This window comes from Pygoscelis adeliae, unplaced genomic scaffold, assembly GCF_000699105.1.
Source record: "Pygoscelis adeliae isolate BGI_AS28 unplaced genomic scaffold, ASM69910v1 Scaffold314, whole genome shotgun sequence".
Classification (NCBI taxonomy): domain Eukaryota; kingdom Metazoa; phylum Chordata; class Aves; order Sphenisciformes; family Spheniscidae; genus Pygoscelis; species Pygoscelis adeliae.
This window is the reverse complement of record NW_008824668.1, coordinates 958436-976098: the sequence shown is the minus strand read 5'-3', so window position 1 is coordinate 976098 and position 17663 is coordinate 958436. Positions and strand designations below refer to the sequence as shown.

Genomic DNA, 17663 nt, shown 5'->3' with positions numbered 1-17663 from the left:
CAGGTAAGCAGGCGTGGATGTCACCGGTTGCTTTTGGTTGCTGGTAGGTACAGACCCGCGCGGGTGCTCCTAAACCAGCCCCGCGACACCAAACGATGCTTCTAGGCACTTAAATAATCCGTGTAATCCGGCCTGCCGTAGCCCTAGCAAACAGCCCCCTTGTTAGGGAAGCGGTGAAGGGGGGGGGTGGTTGGTCTGGGTGGCCAGTGAAGAGGAGGGGGAGCACTGGGCCAGCCCTCCCTGAAGAGGGCATGTCACACATGCATCCTCTGGGACCACTCCATTGCTTCCTCCAAACCTGGTACACGCAAGGTTTGACCCTTGCATGTACCCGCACATCTCCTTACAGGGCACCGCTCCCAAATTCACGTACCCTACGCACAGAGCGATGGCTCCGCAGCTCCCTGGCTGGAATGAGGCCACCTCATTTGGGAACCTCTATTCCAGTGGCACCCGGGGGGGCTCCCACCCTCTCGGCTTGTGACATCCTGGTGCAATCACCGACCGTAAGCGCTCAGGGCAGGGTCAGCGTGCCCTGGTTTTGCACGGCTGTTAGCACGTTGCTTGTCCATTGGCAGTGGGGGGTAGGACGCCGTCCTCGACCTGCAGGTCGGGGTGGGGGGAGCTTGAAGCTTGCGACTCTGACGCCGCCTCCACTTCCCTTACAGCAACCCGGGTGTCTTGGGGAGGGGCGTTAAGAAGCAGCAGCGATGGGTTTGTGCGTTATCCTACGGTCCTTGGGATTCCTGTCGGCAATGAATCACGCTTCTGACCTGGAAGCGGCACAGAAACCGTCTGCAGTTTGCATTGCCGCCGGAGCCACTGTCGGCACGTGGCCAGGGGCACCGACTGGGAGCCGGGTACCCAGGGATGCTCCTCAGCGGCTCCACTATTAACATATCCGTAAAGTGCCTGTTGAGTAATGCCTCCAGCTGCCTACAGCGAGGGATTGCTCTCACCAACTCACCCCTAGTTGGCAGCAGGCACTTTTGGGGTGCCTAGCAGGCAGCCACAGAAGGGGAGGGAGGGTCCATGCTGGCAGAGGCGTGCAGACCCCCCCCTAAAACCCTTGTTGCTCCTCCGTGACAGCCTCCCGACCCCACCTTTCCCCAGCCTTCCCTCGCAACATCATAAAAATCAGTTTTGTGATTTTTCCTGAGCATCTTCATGGGGCGAGAAACCCCCGGAGAGAATCGCCTCTCCGCCGTGGCTCATCCTTTGGAACCGTGCAACTCTAGGCTCTGGCAAGTAAAGAAATGGAGACAGATGAGCTCTCCTTCCCCCCCGCCATCAAAGAGCAGCTGCAGAGAAATGGCAGGAGGGCAGCGGGGAGGGAAGGGAGCGCTGGGGTTTGGATTCATCTGAAGCGACTCCAGTCTCCCTCCTGGCTGCGGCGTTGCACGGGGACTTGCTGTGTTCGCCTGACTCAGTAACATGCTGCTATTTAATTAACTTTTGACTTCTGGTTTAAAGGAGCAGTGCACAAAATAGTTATTTACTTCATTTGGAAATTCTTTTAATCGTTACCATAATTATAGCTTCCTCTTTTTTTTTTCTTTTTTTTTTTTTTTTCTTAGCAGGGGGGAGGGAGGGAGGGAGGGGGAATATTTGCCGCTCTCCTTGTGGTTATCACATCCTTCAAATTACTAAAAGAGGCTGGGATAATAGGTCTGGTGATTATATATAGGCACCATCTGCTCTGTGGCTGCTTCCTATCAAAGTGCAGTTAGGAGAGTGCAAGAAGGATATTTTCTCTCCAGCTATATTAAGACTCTGTTTCCATCTCGGCTCCAAAGCAGAGCTCTCTGCATGCAAATGGATCAAATGCGCTGTAATCAATGGCTCGGTTTTGGCAGCCTTGAAGCTGAATTTTGTATTCTATTTTATTTTCCCTTCAAGTTTGCTGTTCGCGTTCGTTATGCAATTTTATTCGAGGCTGGTTGCTCTGCACTTGATATTTTCTTGTAACCATAGTGTCGTCCCCCCCTGGTTTGCTGAGCAATATAGTCTCATGTTAGCTGGCGCAGAGATCTGTGTCATAACTCGAATGCAAGGCAATATCTGAGCAATCGGGAATGTTTTGGAGGATGATGAGGGCAGATTTTTAGGATGCATATGCTGTCGGTATGTAGAGGAGGTGGAAAGCTGAGCTGAGTTAATTTGGAGCAATAATGGGAAAGAATTAATAGATGTTTTACGATAGCAGCCGTGGCTATCCCATTGGTGCTGGGGACTGTTGGGGAGCGTTGCAGAGCTCGGTATTTGGGGCAATACGGGGAGTCAGAGGTGTCCCTGCTGGGCAGTATCTTTTGCATCTTCTCATGTGGGGAACTGGATACTGCCTTTGCCCCTCGGTGGCCTCAGAGACCCAACAGGCTTTTCTTCTCTCCTGGAGCTGGTAAGATTTCATGCTCTTGGAAGAAGAAGATAGAGGAGAAGGAATAAGACATCGCCACCTCAGACGGAGGGTGCTTGAGGCGGGGTGTGAAAGCTGGAGGCCAGAGGAAGCCGATCAGGCTGAAATGCAGAGGAATTCGTCTTGCGAAATCTGGGCCATGGTGCCTACAGGAGAGGAGGACTAAATGGCTTTTTTGAATGAGTGAAAGTGGGTAAAAAGAGACAAGGGAGGAGAAAATCCCAGATAAGTCGGTGAGGATGGAAAAGGCTACAGTGCTGTAGCAAAGTCCTGTTTCTTTCTGGGTGAAATTTCCCTGGTGATGGTGGGGTGACGATTGTGGGACGTACATCATGTAAGGCGCACGTTGTCCTCCTGTATTTTGTCACTCCTAAAGGCGTGCTGTCTCCCTGCACTCACTCCACAGATTTTTAATGACTCTAGGGATTACTGGATCCCAATTTCTTCGGGCAATTCCAGAGGTTTCGCATTCGCCCCTTCCATTCGACTGGCTTAAGACCCTTCTTTTCTTACTCCCAGTTTCCCACAGGTCGCACATTGCTACGTAAAGGATGTACGTCTTCCAGCTTGGCCTCCTGAAATGATTGTCACTGATGATAGAGGGGTTTCTCCGTCTGAAGTGTAAGGTGTGGTAGAAGCCGATGCTGTTGGCGGTCTCAGCAGGCAGATGCTCCTCAGACCAGGAATCTTATTAGCAGCTGGTGGAGGCGGTGGGGAGCGCTGGCTGTTGCTTGAGTGGAGCAGATGCTCTTGGACATCTCTTCTGGGTGGAAAAGGACTGTAGGAAGGAGAGTTGCTGCATCCCAGCGCCATTCATCTGGCTTGATCCGTGAGCAGGGGAGGAATTTCCCCCGGGAGCCCGTAGCAAAAAATCAGTGCATTCTGGAATATTTACGGAGGCTTGGTTCAGCACAGCAGCTTTGTTATTAACGGACCGGGATTCCCCAGGGGCAAACACTGTTTTTTCTGAGGTTTGTGTATAAATGTATGAGAGAAACCACATTTATTGGCCTGGAGATCAGGGTGTTGCATTTACCCAGAGAGCAGCGTGGTTTAGGGCAGCGCCTTCTTGCAACACGCCTCTAATCCTCCATCCCCGACACCAATTCCCACCTCCCGACACGGACGCCGTTTTGCGCGTCCTTTTGTCCGCGAGTTAAATCGCGGTCGGGTCTGTCTTGCTCCCACCTTGCCAGGTGCTCTGGTGGGAAGCCCCACGCAAGGACCTCGAAAGCAGCTCCCGAGCTCCTGCTCCTCAGCGAGACGAGCTGGGCTTCCTTCCAGAAGTCGGATTGCTGAAGCCACCAAGAGCTGCATTGACACGTCTTTATAGAATCATAGAATCATAGAATCATTAAGGTTGGAAGAGACCTCCAAGATCATCGAGTCCAACCGTCAACCCAACACCCCCATGCCCACTAAACCATGTCCCTCAGCGCCGCATCTACACGTCTTTTAAATACTTCCAGGGATGGGGACTCAACCACTTCCCTGGGCAGCCTGTTCCAATGTTTTAGATGCAGCCCCGCTCCTGCTGCCACACAAACGAGTAAATAACAATAACGGCAATTCCTGCCGGAGCCAAACAGTGGATCCACGTGTGCTCGTGCCACGCAGGGGCTCGCAAAACCCTCTGTGGTCAGCAGAGACGTCCCCTTCCCCGGCTGAGCCTGGATGGGGCCTCACATGCGCTGCTTGGAGAGAGCAGCAACAAACGGGTTATTGTTTCTCTGTCCAGTTTCTTGAACAGGAAACTGTGTTTAAAAACATCATTTTTTTTAAAGGAGTTTGCTTGACAGGCTTTTCTGCAGTCTATGCTTCTTCCTAATTTCTCTGCTTGAGGCAGCGCTCTGCTTATATTTTTTTTTTCCCCTGCCCGGTGGCTGCTTGCATTTAGGACCCTTGGTTTCACTCCCCATGGCTTATATCAGCGCCTGATTCAGAAGCAAGGACATGGTTTATCCGGCACCGTACGAACACAGTTAAAGTCACAGCCACAAAACCCGGGGAGGAAAAAAAAAAAAAGGCACAAAGAAAAGGCTCCAAGGGCTAGGGGATGTTGAGCCGAAAAATGTTCCATCAGGTTGTGCTTCGGCCACGCTGGAGCTGCCTGCGGCGGCATGGAGAGCGGGTGAATGAGGTGCCCAGGAAGGAGGCTGGGTGCCAGCCGGGCAGCGTGACCCACCGGCGGCTGTTTCCAAGGGTCCTCGGCACAAAAACGCTGGAAAAGCCGCGAGCGTTGGTCTGCCAGCGTGGGGGAGCCTTCCTGGAGGGGACCGTGCTTCGTGACCGGGGTAGCAAGGGGGAGGCGGAGGAGAGGACTGAATTGAACTTGGCGGTTGCTTTGCGAGGGGGATTGCAGGAGCTGCTCGGTATTCCCCCCCCCGTGGGGGTGCCTCTGGGCTGCACAAGAGGCCGTGTGGCCTCAGTGGATTAAAAACATCCCCGCTTCCTATAGCAAATTGGGGTCAAGCTGCTGCTCCAGGTGCCTACAGACCAGGAAAGGAATTGTAGATGATCAGACATTACCTGAGGAGGCACCGTAACCAGCTTTGCAGCCAAGAAGTGCCCGTTTTAGACTAAAAACAACAAAAAAAAAATCTCCCAAAGAGTCCAGCATGCACCTTGCAGCGCTTTTTCCTTTCTCCAGCCATGGGGAGGCCGTTATTCTGAGTTGTAATCTGCAGTATGGACTGTGCGCTGGTATAAAGGGTTGTGAGGTTGTTGTAAAGGTCCTCTGGGTGTCGGGGACCCAGTGGGGACCGTGCAGCGGTGGAGGGCACACCGGGACCGGAGACGGTCCGAACGCGGCTCTGTAGCCAGCAACGGGTCTGGCTCTTGGTGGAAACGCTCACGTCAGTCCCCCGTGCGTCTTGTCAAGGGCTTTTGCAGCACTTTAAGCCAGGTTTAGTGAAGGGTGTGCTGGGGCAGCAGGAAAGCGAGCACCTCGTCGGCCGTCGCACGCCGCTTGGAGGAAGGTCTGCCTGCAGAGCCCAGTTCCTCAGCTCTAATTACAGGAATGGGTGGCTTTTTCCTTCTCAGGCTGAAAAATTGGCCCAAAACCCTGAGAAACCACAACACAAACGTCTGACGCTGTTCCACATGGTCTTCAGCGAACAAAAACCCTCTTGAAATTAGCCCTTGCCTACCAAAATAGGCAACACCACTTCAAAAAGGAAGAGAGGAGGAAAAAAAAAACCAAACAACAAAGCCCAGGGCTTCGCAGGGAAAGCACTTGCAGGCTCAGAGTTTCTCTAAGCACGTTGCCGTGCCTGCCAGCCCAGCTAGCGTGTGGTCCGTGATGAAGCCGGTTTTGCCCGGGGAGGTGGTGGCCCCACAGGGAGGCTCCTTGGTGCTCCGTCCCTGCAGCAGCGCGGTCTGCATCCGCCTCCCGCGACGAGGAGCCCTGCACGCCGGGACGGTTGCGTCATCGCCATCACTCCTTCTCCATCCTCTTAATTTTTTTTCCCCCTGGGAATATCAAGCCGAGCTTGGTTTGAAGCCTGAGAGCGCTTCGGCAACACCTCATACGTCTCAGCCCTGTTGGCTCCAGGTTATTTATCACTTTTTTCCCTAGGATGCAAAACATCCCAAGCTCATCTCAAAGGTGTTATATTTAGCAGCGTCTGCTCGGTTGCAGCTGACCCCGATCTGGAGGCCACGAGGAGCTTTCTTGCAAAGGAACACGGCCTGGCGCGGGCTGAGCACAACCCCTACGGCCGTTCAGAGCCGCGATGGCGGAGCGAAGAGGCGATAGCCAGCCTGCTTATCGTGAGGAGGACCGTGATGTGCTCTGGCCCCCGTCCCATCGGATACCCGGGTAGAAGGAGCCGGACCAGGCAGTGCCTTTGCAGAGTGACCGGTGTGTCCCGGGGGAGCGGATGGTTCTTGCACCGCCTAAATGAGCCTGCGGCTGGCAGGAAAACACTTCTGAACCAGAAGTGGGACACACTTACAAGTTGTGGGGGACCTGTGTGCCAGCGTGGCTTGCACTTCAGAGTGGTGGTTTCCTCTCTTTGTTTGTCCGGCTCGCATCGCCGCGGCACTCAGAAAGGCAGGCGTGCCTCTGGCCACCTCCTGGAAGCTTATCTTACCCTAGAAGAATATGTTAGATTTCCTTTTTAAATTAAAGCTTGATATTTTTGTAATTAAAAAAAAAAAAAAAAAAGAGGCTTGAGCGTAACGTTATAAACTCACACTTGGTTTTCTTCTGATGAAGTTAAAGCACACGCGGACCATTTATTTTAGCAAGAGACTGAATAACTGACTTGTCCCAGCTCGGCCGTCGGCAACCCTGGGGTTCACCTTGGACCATCCAAAAAGCACACAGGATTGTCAAAAGCAGGGAAGGACCTCCACTAAACTGACGCTTTGAAAATCATTAGCTACATCCTCTATTTCAAGAAACTGAGGACGTGAACACAAGCAGCAGCATTAATAAATACGCACCTTTGTTAATCCCCTTTCTGAGGGTTACAAATTAAGAAAGAGAGAGGGGGGTGTGCACGCCAGGCAGGTGCCATCCCGGGGTCCGCAGCATTTTGAAGCCTGAGTGCTGATGGCAACTGGTAAGAGGGTTTACAAGAAACCGTGTTGCTCACCGGTGTCTGTTAGAGGCAGAAAGGCTTAAGCGGAGCCTAAAGTTAGGCCAGTGCTAAGAGCTCTTAACCTATGTCCAGTACCAAGAGTAGCTGGGGTGGTTTCAAAGAGCTGGTGACTTTTTCTGCTGGCATCATCCTTTGCAGAGGAATTATCCCTACCGCATCTCGTGAAGTTGTGTGAATTGACTCATAGTTCAGTAAAAATGCTTGTGGTTTAGTAAAACATGGTCTGTTGGACTCCAGCGTTGCGTTATCTCAGGGAAAGAAGTGGAACTAATTTTTATAAGTTGTACTGGATGATTTCTAATTGTTCGTGGCCATCCTGTGGAGTTCATTATTTCTCCTCCAGCCGACGCTGGCTTCTAATTAGGGGACGTAAAACTAAGATGGAAGAGCAGCAGTTTGCAAGGGTATTGCTGCTCAGGAAGGAATCTGGGCTGGATGTAAGCCAAAAATATCCTCTTGTTTGCAAGATTTTGGTGGGGAGAGGATGGCTGCAGGGTACCAGCTGCTGCGTACACCCTGTAAGAGGGAGGACTAACAGAGCAGCCCTTCGCCTCCTAAAAGGGGGCAATTAGCTCCTCTCCTCCTTGCCCATTCCCCTGCATCTGTCGTTCATTCAAAGGGCACAAATATTTCCTAAACCAGAATTTTTCCTACAACGAATTTGGGGTGGCTTCTATGCCCCCGGCCGTGCGACCGCGGCTGGGAGCAGCAGGCACAGAAGGGGCTCTGGGCGGTGCCGCTGCGGTGCTCAGCCCCGGTGATGCATTTCAACTGATTTATCAGTTTTTCTCCGTATTTCCCCCCATACTTATTTTTTTTTAATGCTGAATATTTTTTTCTCCTGGGAGGGTGATGTGACATCCACAGAGCCCCATTATGGTGCTGCTTTTGGGGTACAACTGCAAAGCCAAGAGCTGAAATAGCTTGGCCAAGACTCCCTTAAATCCATCTATTTCCCCATCAAGATCCATCACAACTTTAGGAAACGTAACACCGCTCTGAAAACAATCCTGGCTCCTCATTGACATCCTTTTCTGCCAGGAGACTTCTGGAAGATGTTTCTATAGTTATTCAATGGGAAGGGAACAAATTCTTCACCGTAAGCCATCCCCTTGCTTCCCTGCGCAGCGTGGTGTTAGCGTTACGTGCTGGTAGAAGAAAACGCGTTCAGAGATAGGAACAATTTAGACGTTGCAGAAATCCGCAGGTTTTTGGCCTCATCCCTCAGCTGCGCGTGGCACCGGCTGCTTTTTACAGGTGCTTAATAAACGCAAATGAGCTCTGGTGTTTTTCTCTCCCCTCCTTTTGTAACGCCGCTACTTGCTCATTTTCATTCTGCTTCTGGTCAGCAGAGATGGCTTTGATGGCGGGTTTTCCCCCAGACTTCAGCTGGAAATTAAACCCAGCTTAACTTTTACAGCACAGTACACCTGGCTGGGGGTTTTCCACCGAGGCTCGTTTATATTAGGAAATAAAACACGTGGAGGAGCCGTGAGTGGTTTTGGGTGAACTCCTACCAATGCAAAAAAGGGGGTTAGGGAGCTTTAGTGCTTTGGTGCTTCAGGAGGAAAAGCAACGTGAACGATGGCTTTCCCCCAGGTTTTGTACAGAGTTAAGAAACTTGATTTTGAAAGAAAAATTGAAAGGTTTTTGCTTCAGTTTCGTATGGGCTGAAAGGTCATTTCAACCCCTCTGCCCTCAGATTCCCCTGGAGCAGAAAATCTGCTTTTCATTTCATCTACCCTGCAGCGAAGCTTACAGCCGCTAATTTTGAGAAATGAGTGTCTTTCTGCAGAATTTGCTCTTGTCTCTAGAAGTGAGTCCTTGCTAACAGACCAGTGCAGATGTTCTGTTCGCCGTCACGATGTGAACCCCACATCTATACCCAGGGGCACCTTGAAAATGGCAGCGTTGGCTTGGGTTTGGTGCAAACCAGAAAGGATCTTTCCATAGCGCTGGATCCAGAACTTGTCCCGGTTACCCCAGCGGGCGATGAGACACGGCTCGGCTGAGCGACGGCTAAATCCAGAGATTTTTTTGGTCTCAGTTATCAAACAGCCCCCATGAAGTTCAACTAATTTCACTGAGAGTAACTGCAATAAAAGATGAAACAAGTGTTTTACGTCCTAAGTCCGTACATTAAAATACAATAACTGCATTTATGGTTTAACCAGCAGTTTAGTGACTTTGTGAATGATGGAATGTGAATTTTGTTAATCCAACAGACCGATCTTTTCATATGTTTTTCATTACAGGAAACAAAGATAGTTTGTCCATATCCATCTTTTCCTCTGAATAGCATGTATTACCCCTACTAACCAACAGACCTGAGAAAAAGATATCTAAATCTTTAAGGAGATGACAAAAAATGATGAGACAGTATGGAAGAAGAGCAGTGAAAAATGGAGACCATTCAGTAAAAAGTTCATTTAAAAATCTATTCAAGTTGCTGCACTTCTACCAAAAAAGTGGGTTTTTTTAATACTTTAATGCCTACATAAGACGTATTCCTGTACTTGACTGAAAGGCAAGTAAATACCCACCCATTGTAAAGCCTTTCTTGAGAAATAACTCCAAATGACAGGAGCCGGTGCATCGCTCTTTTCCTAGCGGTGTTAAAGTTATTTGTTAAAAACAAATTGAACTTGATGGTTTCACAGTCTCAGCCAGGAAATACAAGCACATGGAAAAACAAATCCAAAGCTTTCCAAAGATAAGTTTTTTCGGGGGACTCAGCCTCACCTCTTTGTCGTGGGTGTATTGTTACCACGTCTTTGGGTGTTTGCTTTTGTGGAGGGTTAAAAGGTGTGTGCTTGGAAGCGCACCTGACGGGTGGCTGAGCTGGGATGCTCAGCTGAGTGCAGGATCTTGGTAGGATTCCACAAGGCTTAGACATTTCTATGGATGATAAGTACCTCCGCGATGACCTTAGGCAGACGTGTAAATGCTCGTGCTTCGGGGCATAAGCCAAGTCCTAGCCCAAAGGGAGAGACAGAGAAGCTTCCCCTGGATCTTGTCTGAGGACATTCCCATCCCGGGGCTTTTTATGCCTTTCCCAGAAAGATACGGGTCCGGATGATTTTAGCGGGGCGAGTTTCATGGCCTCAGTGTAGTCACTTGGAAATTCCCATTACACCTGCAATAGCAGCAGTGCCTTCCCTGCAAGGGAGATGACCGCCCAGGCTCCAGGGTTGATGAGAGACACCAGCCAAGCATCCAGCACGGTCCCGTGCTCAGGTTTGCTGTCGGTACATGACTCCGCAACGGGGAAAACCTCCAGAGCTGCTCGTTGGGGTTTTTTTTTTTCCCTAGAGATGCAATCCACGCAACACCTTTCCTTAAGCAACCCGATGTAGCTCGTGTAACGCCATCTCGTTGCAGGTACTCCCATCCCCTTTGCTTCCTGGGAGGCAGCGCTGAGAGCTCAGGGTAGGGTTCAGGTAGCCGCGGGCCCCGCGAAGCCATCAGCGAGGCACCGTGGCCAACCACCACGCATTTTACGATTTCATTTAATTTTTTTCGGGGGACTCTGCTGCATCCCGGGCCGCGAGGGGGGAATAACCTCTTTGATTTTATTTTTTTTTCAGTTCTCTCAGGCCAGACACACCACAGCCCTTTGAAACGCTCTGTGTCCCTTACCCCACCCATGAATGTGCCAAACCAACCTCTAGGACATGGATGGATGTCTCATGAGGACTTACGAGCTAGAGGACCCCAGTGCATCCCTTCCGATCATGCCCCCCTGTCTCCACAAAGCAGTGTAGCCTCTTCGGGAAGTGGTGGGAGTGAACATTTAGAAGATCAGCCTTCCGCTCGTAACACATTCCAGGAGGAAGGGAGTGGGATGAAAGGTGAGTGAAAAACCAGACGCCTCCCCCGCCCCAGCACCCAGAGGCAGGAGGGGAAAAGCCGTTTTCCCGGCAGCGCGGGGCTCGGTTGGTGGTTTTGGGCGAGAGTCCTCCTAACCAAACGGGGCCTTTCAGCGTTTTCTTCCCGGCGTAGGAATTTTGGTTTAGGGGAGGAAGTTAGGTTTTCTTCTAAGCAGCGGCTGGTCCTGATCTGACGTCTTACAGTTGGGTGACGGTGGGCTGGTTTTGCCCCAGAATCCTGCAAGCTGCCAGCTTTCCAAAAAGCTGGATTTTTTCCATAGCCTGTGGCTTTTGGCTGCAAGTGGTGCTCTTTTCTCTGTTGGCTTTTTTATTACGGTGTAAAATAGCTTAGCATAGGTTTAGCAAGCCACCTGTGATTTACCATTGCGGTGTTTGAGACCCACCAAGTATTTGGGGAAGTTTTGGCTTAGGATACTTGTTTGCAGTGAATTTATCCTGTGTATAAATATAGAGACTCTCAGCAATAAATATACGTGATCCTGTTGGTAAACAAGGCAGAAACGAAACCCTATTGCTGCAGTCAAAGATGGAGAGCAAACTTCAGGCTGTAGAGGAATAAATAGATAAAAACCTGGCAAACACACAGGCTGTATATTCCAGTGAACAGACAAAATGACTGAAAATGAACCCGCAGCTATCAGAGACTGATTTAAACAACTGCAATTTTCATTGATGCAAGGCAACTCTATTGTGTAAAGACCGATGATGCAACAGAGTGAGGAAACAATCGTATTTTTTAAATAGTCACAAGGTCTGATTTCATTCTAATTACGGACAAATCTAGATACGTATAAATCTCTGCGACGTGGAATTGTGTTTGACTTGGCACTGTATGACTTTGACGTGCATGAAATAAATGCATGAAAAACCCCCTCACAGTTCCCCCGGGAGACAGATGCTCGGGGCTCAGCCCTCTCCCTGGCTGGACTTTGCACCGTAGCGTTGCCCTGGGCTGGGGGCGATGGGCTGTAGATGCGACGGGAGAGTTTTCTGAGCGTGACGGCCTCGCAGAGCCCGGCTTTGCTTCTCAGTGGCTCCGCTTGCTAACGAACACCTAATCAGGTAGCGCAGCCAGGGAGCGTTTTGTCTCCAGCGGTGCCGCAGGCTCTGCGTACCTGTGGCTCTCGCTGCCTGCATGACCTTGTGGAGGACCGGCAGGCAGGCAGGCAGGCTCGGAGGGATCACCGTGAGCGTGTTGAAGACTGAGCTGCCATCAGCATGAAGGCTTTCTGTGCCTGGGGCCGGATCCTGCAGTCTGTCAGATCAAGGAGACCCTTTTCGGGAGCTGGTGGCGCGGAGGGGTCTGTTTAACATTACATTTATCCAGGTTTCTGCAGATGGGACTGGGGAGGAGACCGCGGGGAGCTTGGCTTGCTGTGATCCACAGCTGCAGCTCCGGGACCTGCGTGGATAGAAACTTCCCAGTGCAACGCAATCGATCTGTGTGGCCAAATCTGCAAAACCCAAAGGCGCTATTGCCCAGGCTGTCCACGAGCAATAATCAATTAAATAAACGCCCCATATTAAGGCAGCCCGTTGCTGCTGCATGCAGCCCCCCCGGGGGAGATGGCTGCCCTTCCTCGGGCCATCCCTTCCCGAGCATCCTCCTTCTCTGGAGGAAGGTTTGCAAACATCTAAACCTGATTCTCCCCATTGCTGAGTCAGCCAGTTTGCTTTTGTCCCGCTGTCCGGGGACATGCGAAACAGATGTCTACAGCCTCTGGTGTCTACGACTGTCGTGTCCTCCCCCCTCCGCTGTATTTTCTTCAGACTGAACCAATCCAGTTTCTTCCCAGATGGTGTTTTCTGAACTTGGGGTTGTTCTTGCTTCTCTCCGCCGGGTTTTTTCCAGAGAGTCTGTATTTTATTGAAGGTGTGTTGCCCAAAACTGGACTCGTGAGCAGAGCAGGGACTTGCTTGCCGTGCAGACAGCATTCCTGTGGCTATATAGCTCATCGTCCTCAAATAACACACCACCGCGGGCTGCGTATGACCCATTGTATCCCCACAGCTTTTCTGCAAAAAAAAAAAAAAAGGACTGCCCGTTCCCTGCCCTTGGTTCGTGCTGTTTCTTGTTCCTCCAGAAACGCACAACTTCGTGCATTTTTATTGGGTTGCATCTTATTTCATCCAGACCGTTTGCTCGGTTTGCCGAGTCCCTTCTCTGAATTGCAGCCACGTCTCCCCGAGCGCCTGCAGGCTCTTGGTGGCTTGGTGTCACCCGCACCTCCGGTCAGCTTGCTCCTTCTTTAACACACTCCACGGCATCCAGGAGGGTAGTGGGGAAACCAGACCCACGACAGACCCCCGTCTGATGTGGCTTAGCAGCAGTTCATCTCCCCTAATGTCACCCGTTTCTCTCCTTTCCAGCTCTCTTCGTGCTGAAGGTAAAGTGCCCTTTGGCTTTTTCCCGGCCCCTGGTTTCTCCAGGGGGAGACACGGACACTTTGTTCCCTGCAGAGCCCATCCGCCTGTCCGTCCATCCCTTCCCGGGGCACGGCTTGGGGTGCACCGGGAAGAGGGTTTGAGTAGAGCTGGGGGTTTCCGTGGCTTAGCATGGTGTGCCATAAGGGCACTTCTGAGGACATCCTGTGTGTACATTGGCCTGTATATATATATATACGGCAGGGTGAATTGTTTTCCTTCTAAATTTCTTCTAAATTTCCATGCCAGCACCCGGATAGACGTGTGCCGGCTGAACTCCGGCGTTTAATGTATATAGGGGACAATGTCTGTGCGCAGCATGAAAGTCCTCGGTTTGCTGCTCACATCAGACACGGTGTTTCTGACAGCCGTGCCATGACTTAGCAATTAGCCCCTGGAAATTGGTGATTAAAGAGTAGCTCCGTGGGCGGGCGGCTCGGTGCTCCGTGGGGATCGTTAGGAAGTTTGACTTTCCAAGGACCATGAAATCGCCTTAGGTGACCTTGCACCTCCTGGTTGCCTCTTCCCCATGAGAAAGGGGAAAGCCCCACCACCGTCCCTCTGTGCTGGGGTGGCTCCTTCTCCCCAGCCCACTCCCGGGATTGTCGTCCCCGCTGCCAGAGGGGCTCCAGGACCATCGTAACTCCCCAAAATTAGGAGTTGGGCCAGGGAGGTTGATGCAAAGGGAGAGAAGAGCTGCTCCTGCGCTCTGACCCCTCTGCAAAGGTTGGAGATGGGTTTTCTACAAGATTTAACATCTATGTAAAGTTGCACCTCTTGTCTGAAAATATCCCCATGGGCTTTGCCATTGGCACGGACGTGCGCCAAAGGCAGATGTCCCCAGGGGACGTGGGATCAGGCAGACTTTTAACGTGTCGTTGCTAAAACGAGGTGGTTTTGTGTTAAAATGAAGTTGAGATTCGAGGTTGCCAGTCCCTGCGCTCCCCACCTGTGCTGGAGAGAGAGGGCTTTCTGCTAACAGCTTTTAATGGGCTTTCTGCTAATAGCTTTTAATTTTTTTAAGCAGATCGATTGATTTAAGAGGCCTCGGGTAGCGGGTTTTAGGACTGTTGAGGTCTGTTGCATGTTGGGACTTTTAGAAAACAGCAAAGTTTAGCCCGTCTGTGCTCGGTAACTGCTTTGCCCCCGTGTTTGGTGTGGGGTTGATCTCTTTCTGTGCAGCATTTGAGGAACTTCACTGAAAGCGAATCCTGATGTGTGTCAGAGCATGTGAGCAAAAAGCGGTATTTTGGAGCCATTTGTGTCACCTCTGCTTGGATGCGAGCGGGGTTTGGGGTCAGCCCGGGCAGTGGGCAGCAGGAGACTTCTGGCAGATATAAGAACTGCCTTAGGGGACCCACCCTCTTGCCCCGTCCCCTCCAGCAACGAGGTGTTTTCGGGAAGAGGTGTGCACTGATCCTTGACTTGCATCTGGCACTCAGCAGCATGGGGCTTTCTGGACAGAGACCACCCACACCACGGATGTCCCGGCAGTGGGACTGTCCTCCTCGCATTGTCTCATCCCTTTCCGAAGCAAGTCTGGCCTCACACTTTGCAGTCGGAGCAGCCTAGAAAACCTTTGAGGTTGGCGACGTTAATGAAGGTTATTGGAGGTGTCCATGAAGGTTGTCCTCATGCTGGTGGTGAGCAGAGCACCAGCGCCCACAGCAGCCCCAGCCCGGCAGCAGCAGCACGTAGCGGGTAGAAATCCTTCCCGAAAACGGTGCAAGCCCCCATTCCTTCTCCCGCCTCGGTGGGCACGTGGGGCAGAGGAACACCGTCGGCGCAGCCTCGCTGCCAGCCGTCACTCCTTCCCCTCGGGCTCTCCTGCACCATCAGCCCTTGCCTGCCATGGGATGTGGGGTCCACCACCCGCTCGACACATGCCCCTTGCATCGACTTGGGAACAATCAAAGAAAGGGAAGGTGTCGCTGCTAACTGGTATTTAGCCCCAAAAGAGACATTTCCTGAGCCCCCACCTGCTCTCTCCATTCAAGGTGTGGGGTTTGGTGCTGTTTGGGACTGAAACACTGGTTTTTCATTGTTGCTGCATCCCGGCGTGGGTTGAGACGGGGCTCCCGGGTGTCTCGCTGGTGGGGAAGGGGACAAGGACTAATGGACAAGGGTGTTGCTGGGAGCGGAGCGCGTGAGCTCAGTAGGCTAAGACAGAGCTATTGTCGGTTGTAGGTGCTAAATAAAGCGGGTCCCAATTTGGCACAACGTCTGAAGCCTTTAGGATACAAAGCAAAAGCATCATCATGGGCACGGTGTTGTGCTGCAGCCCAGATATCTGCAGGGCCCCCCCCTCCCTTATGGGGTGTCACCACGGGCCCCCCAAACCTGCAAAACCCCGAGTAGCTGCTGAGCAGGCTGGAGCAGGGGAGGCTCGTATCCCATTGCCTCATCCATGGAGGGCATCCCATCATGAGGTCTGGTGGGGTTTTGCATGTTGCAGAGGAAGGATTCCCCTCCCAGGTCCCTCCCTGTGAAACCACATTGATGTCAGGAGGATAAAAGTATTTTGGGGTACCCATCCAGCCGGGCACAGAGGTGCTACACTGCAGATAACGACTGGGAAGGAAGAAGTCGTTTCAGTTGGTGCATTTTGAGGTCCCAAGTCACCCTTCTGAAACGGGTTGTGGGACCATTTTCGATGGCATGTCATTTTTCCACGCTCAAAAAAAATTCTCTTTATTTCTCTTTAAGCAGCCATTTAAATTTTCGGCACATACCATCTTCCTTCACGCCATAAATCAGTGTCTGCCATCTGCAAAACAGCCATTTGCTCGTCCTAAGCTCGACCACGCTGTTAGCTTCAGTGGTTCCCATGTTCTCAGGAAAAGGGCAGAGAGGAGCTTGCCCGTGCAGTGGCGCAGCGCCGGCTCCCTGTGGGCTAATTCCCGTCGGCTCAGCCGCAGAAACCCGACTTCTGAGGACGTGTCCTCATCTGGGGGCCGGTTCCTCCTACCATCCGTATCCATAGCACTATGCCCTCCAAAAGGTCCGTGAAGTTCAGTAAGGTGTCTGAAGCACCGGTGGGATGGCGGATGGCACCTAATCAGCTCCTTGTGTTGCTGTTGATGCTATCGCGCGTGGTTAAGCAGTGCCATGAGCTCAACGGGAGCTCTCATCTCCTTACCTTTGTGCTGCAGATGTCCCAGCCTGGCTGAAGAGCCTCCGGCTGCACAAGTACGCCGCCCTCTTCTCGCAGATGACGTACGAGGAGATGATGGCCCTCACCGAATGCCAGCTCGAGGCACAAGTATGTCCCACGTCGGTCTTAAAGGGGTCAGCTGCGGTCCCGACTCTTGTGCGGTCGGTAGATGAGATGCCTCCAACACCTCTTTTTGTGTCTTCCCGTGGAAGGCGTTTTGCCCGCAGGTGGTTGGAGAGCAAGCAGAGAAAGGAAAATTGGGTCTTGGGGAGTGAAAAAACCCGCATTGTACCTGAAAAAGGCCTTGTCCCAGATTTCTTACTGGAGTTTCCATCATGGAAGTCCCATCACTGGGAGCTTGGGCTTTTGTCCGGTTGGGATTAAGTTTAGGAGTTTCAGGGGCAGATTCTGCAGTACCCAACTCGTTTAAAGTCAGTGGGGCTTTGGTGGTCAGTTGCCTTGTTAACCTTTGAAAGTGACCCCGCTTTCAGATTTACCTCTGCATTATCCTCGGGATGAAGAGGGCCAGTCAGCACCTTTGCTTTCACTGTTTGAGATGTACCGGGGAGGGACAGACTAGCTGGAAAACTCTATCTTCAGCAAGTCTCTAAGTGATTTTCTATGTATGTCCCGTGCTAATCCCTGCACTCAGACATTTGATTAATTCATAGCAGCCCTTTTCGTTCAGGGGAGGAAGGATTTGGGCTGACCCAGCTGTCCTGTGGAAATGTTAACGCCAGGTTTTGTGCTGTTTTTTGCAGAACGTTACCAAAGGCGCAAGACACAAAATAGTCATCAGTATCCAAAAGCTAAAAGAAAGACAAAACCTGCTCAAATCTTTAGAAAGGGTGAGTAACCGCAACCACTTTGTATTTCCTCTTTTTCAAGAAGCCAGGAATTAATTCTGGGGTGAAGAACTCTTCAGTCACGTGTGTTGCTGGGTTCTTTTGCAGAGAAATCTGTTGCCGGCCTCGCCGCATCTGAATGTGGTCTCAAACACTTCTGTACCAGATGCAGGTTTTATTTGGGGCTGTATTTTGCGGAGTGGGTCCTAATCCATCTCTGGCACTCGCGCAGCTGGGATGGATGTACTGCAGCACCGGTACAAGCCCTGCCCAGCTCCAGGGTGCTCGGAAACACCTGAGCTCCAGGTGTTGGAGGGCACCATCCCA

The 17663-nt window shown here is 51.6% G+C and overlaps 1 protein-coding gene across 1 annotated transcript in view; it reads left to right on the top strand.

Moving 5' to 3' along the window:
• The window catches only part of SAMD4A (sterile alpha motif domain containing 4A), a 98557-nt gene that overhangs the window by 74044 nt on the left and 6850 nt on the right, over nt 1–17663 (top strand). The window contains exons 3-5 of the mRNA XM_009322939.1: nt 10611–10874; nt 16490–16599; nt 17253–17339. Coding sequence (XP_009321214.1) covers nt 10611–10874; nt 16490–16599; nt 17253–17339 — 461 coding nt within the window. The remainder of the gene's footprint in view (nt 1–10610; nt 10875–16489; nt 16600–17252; nt 17340–17663) is intronic.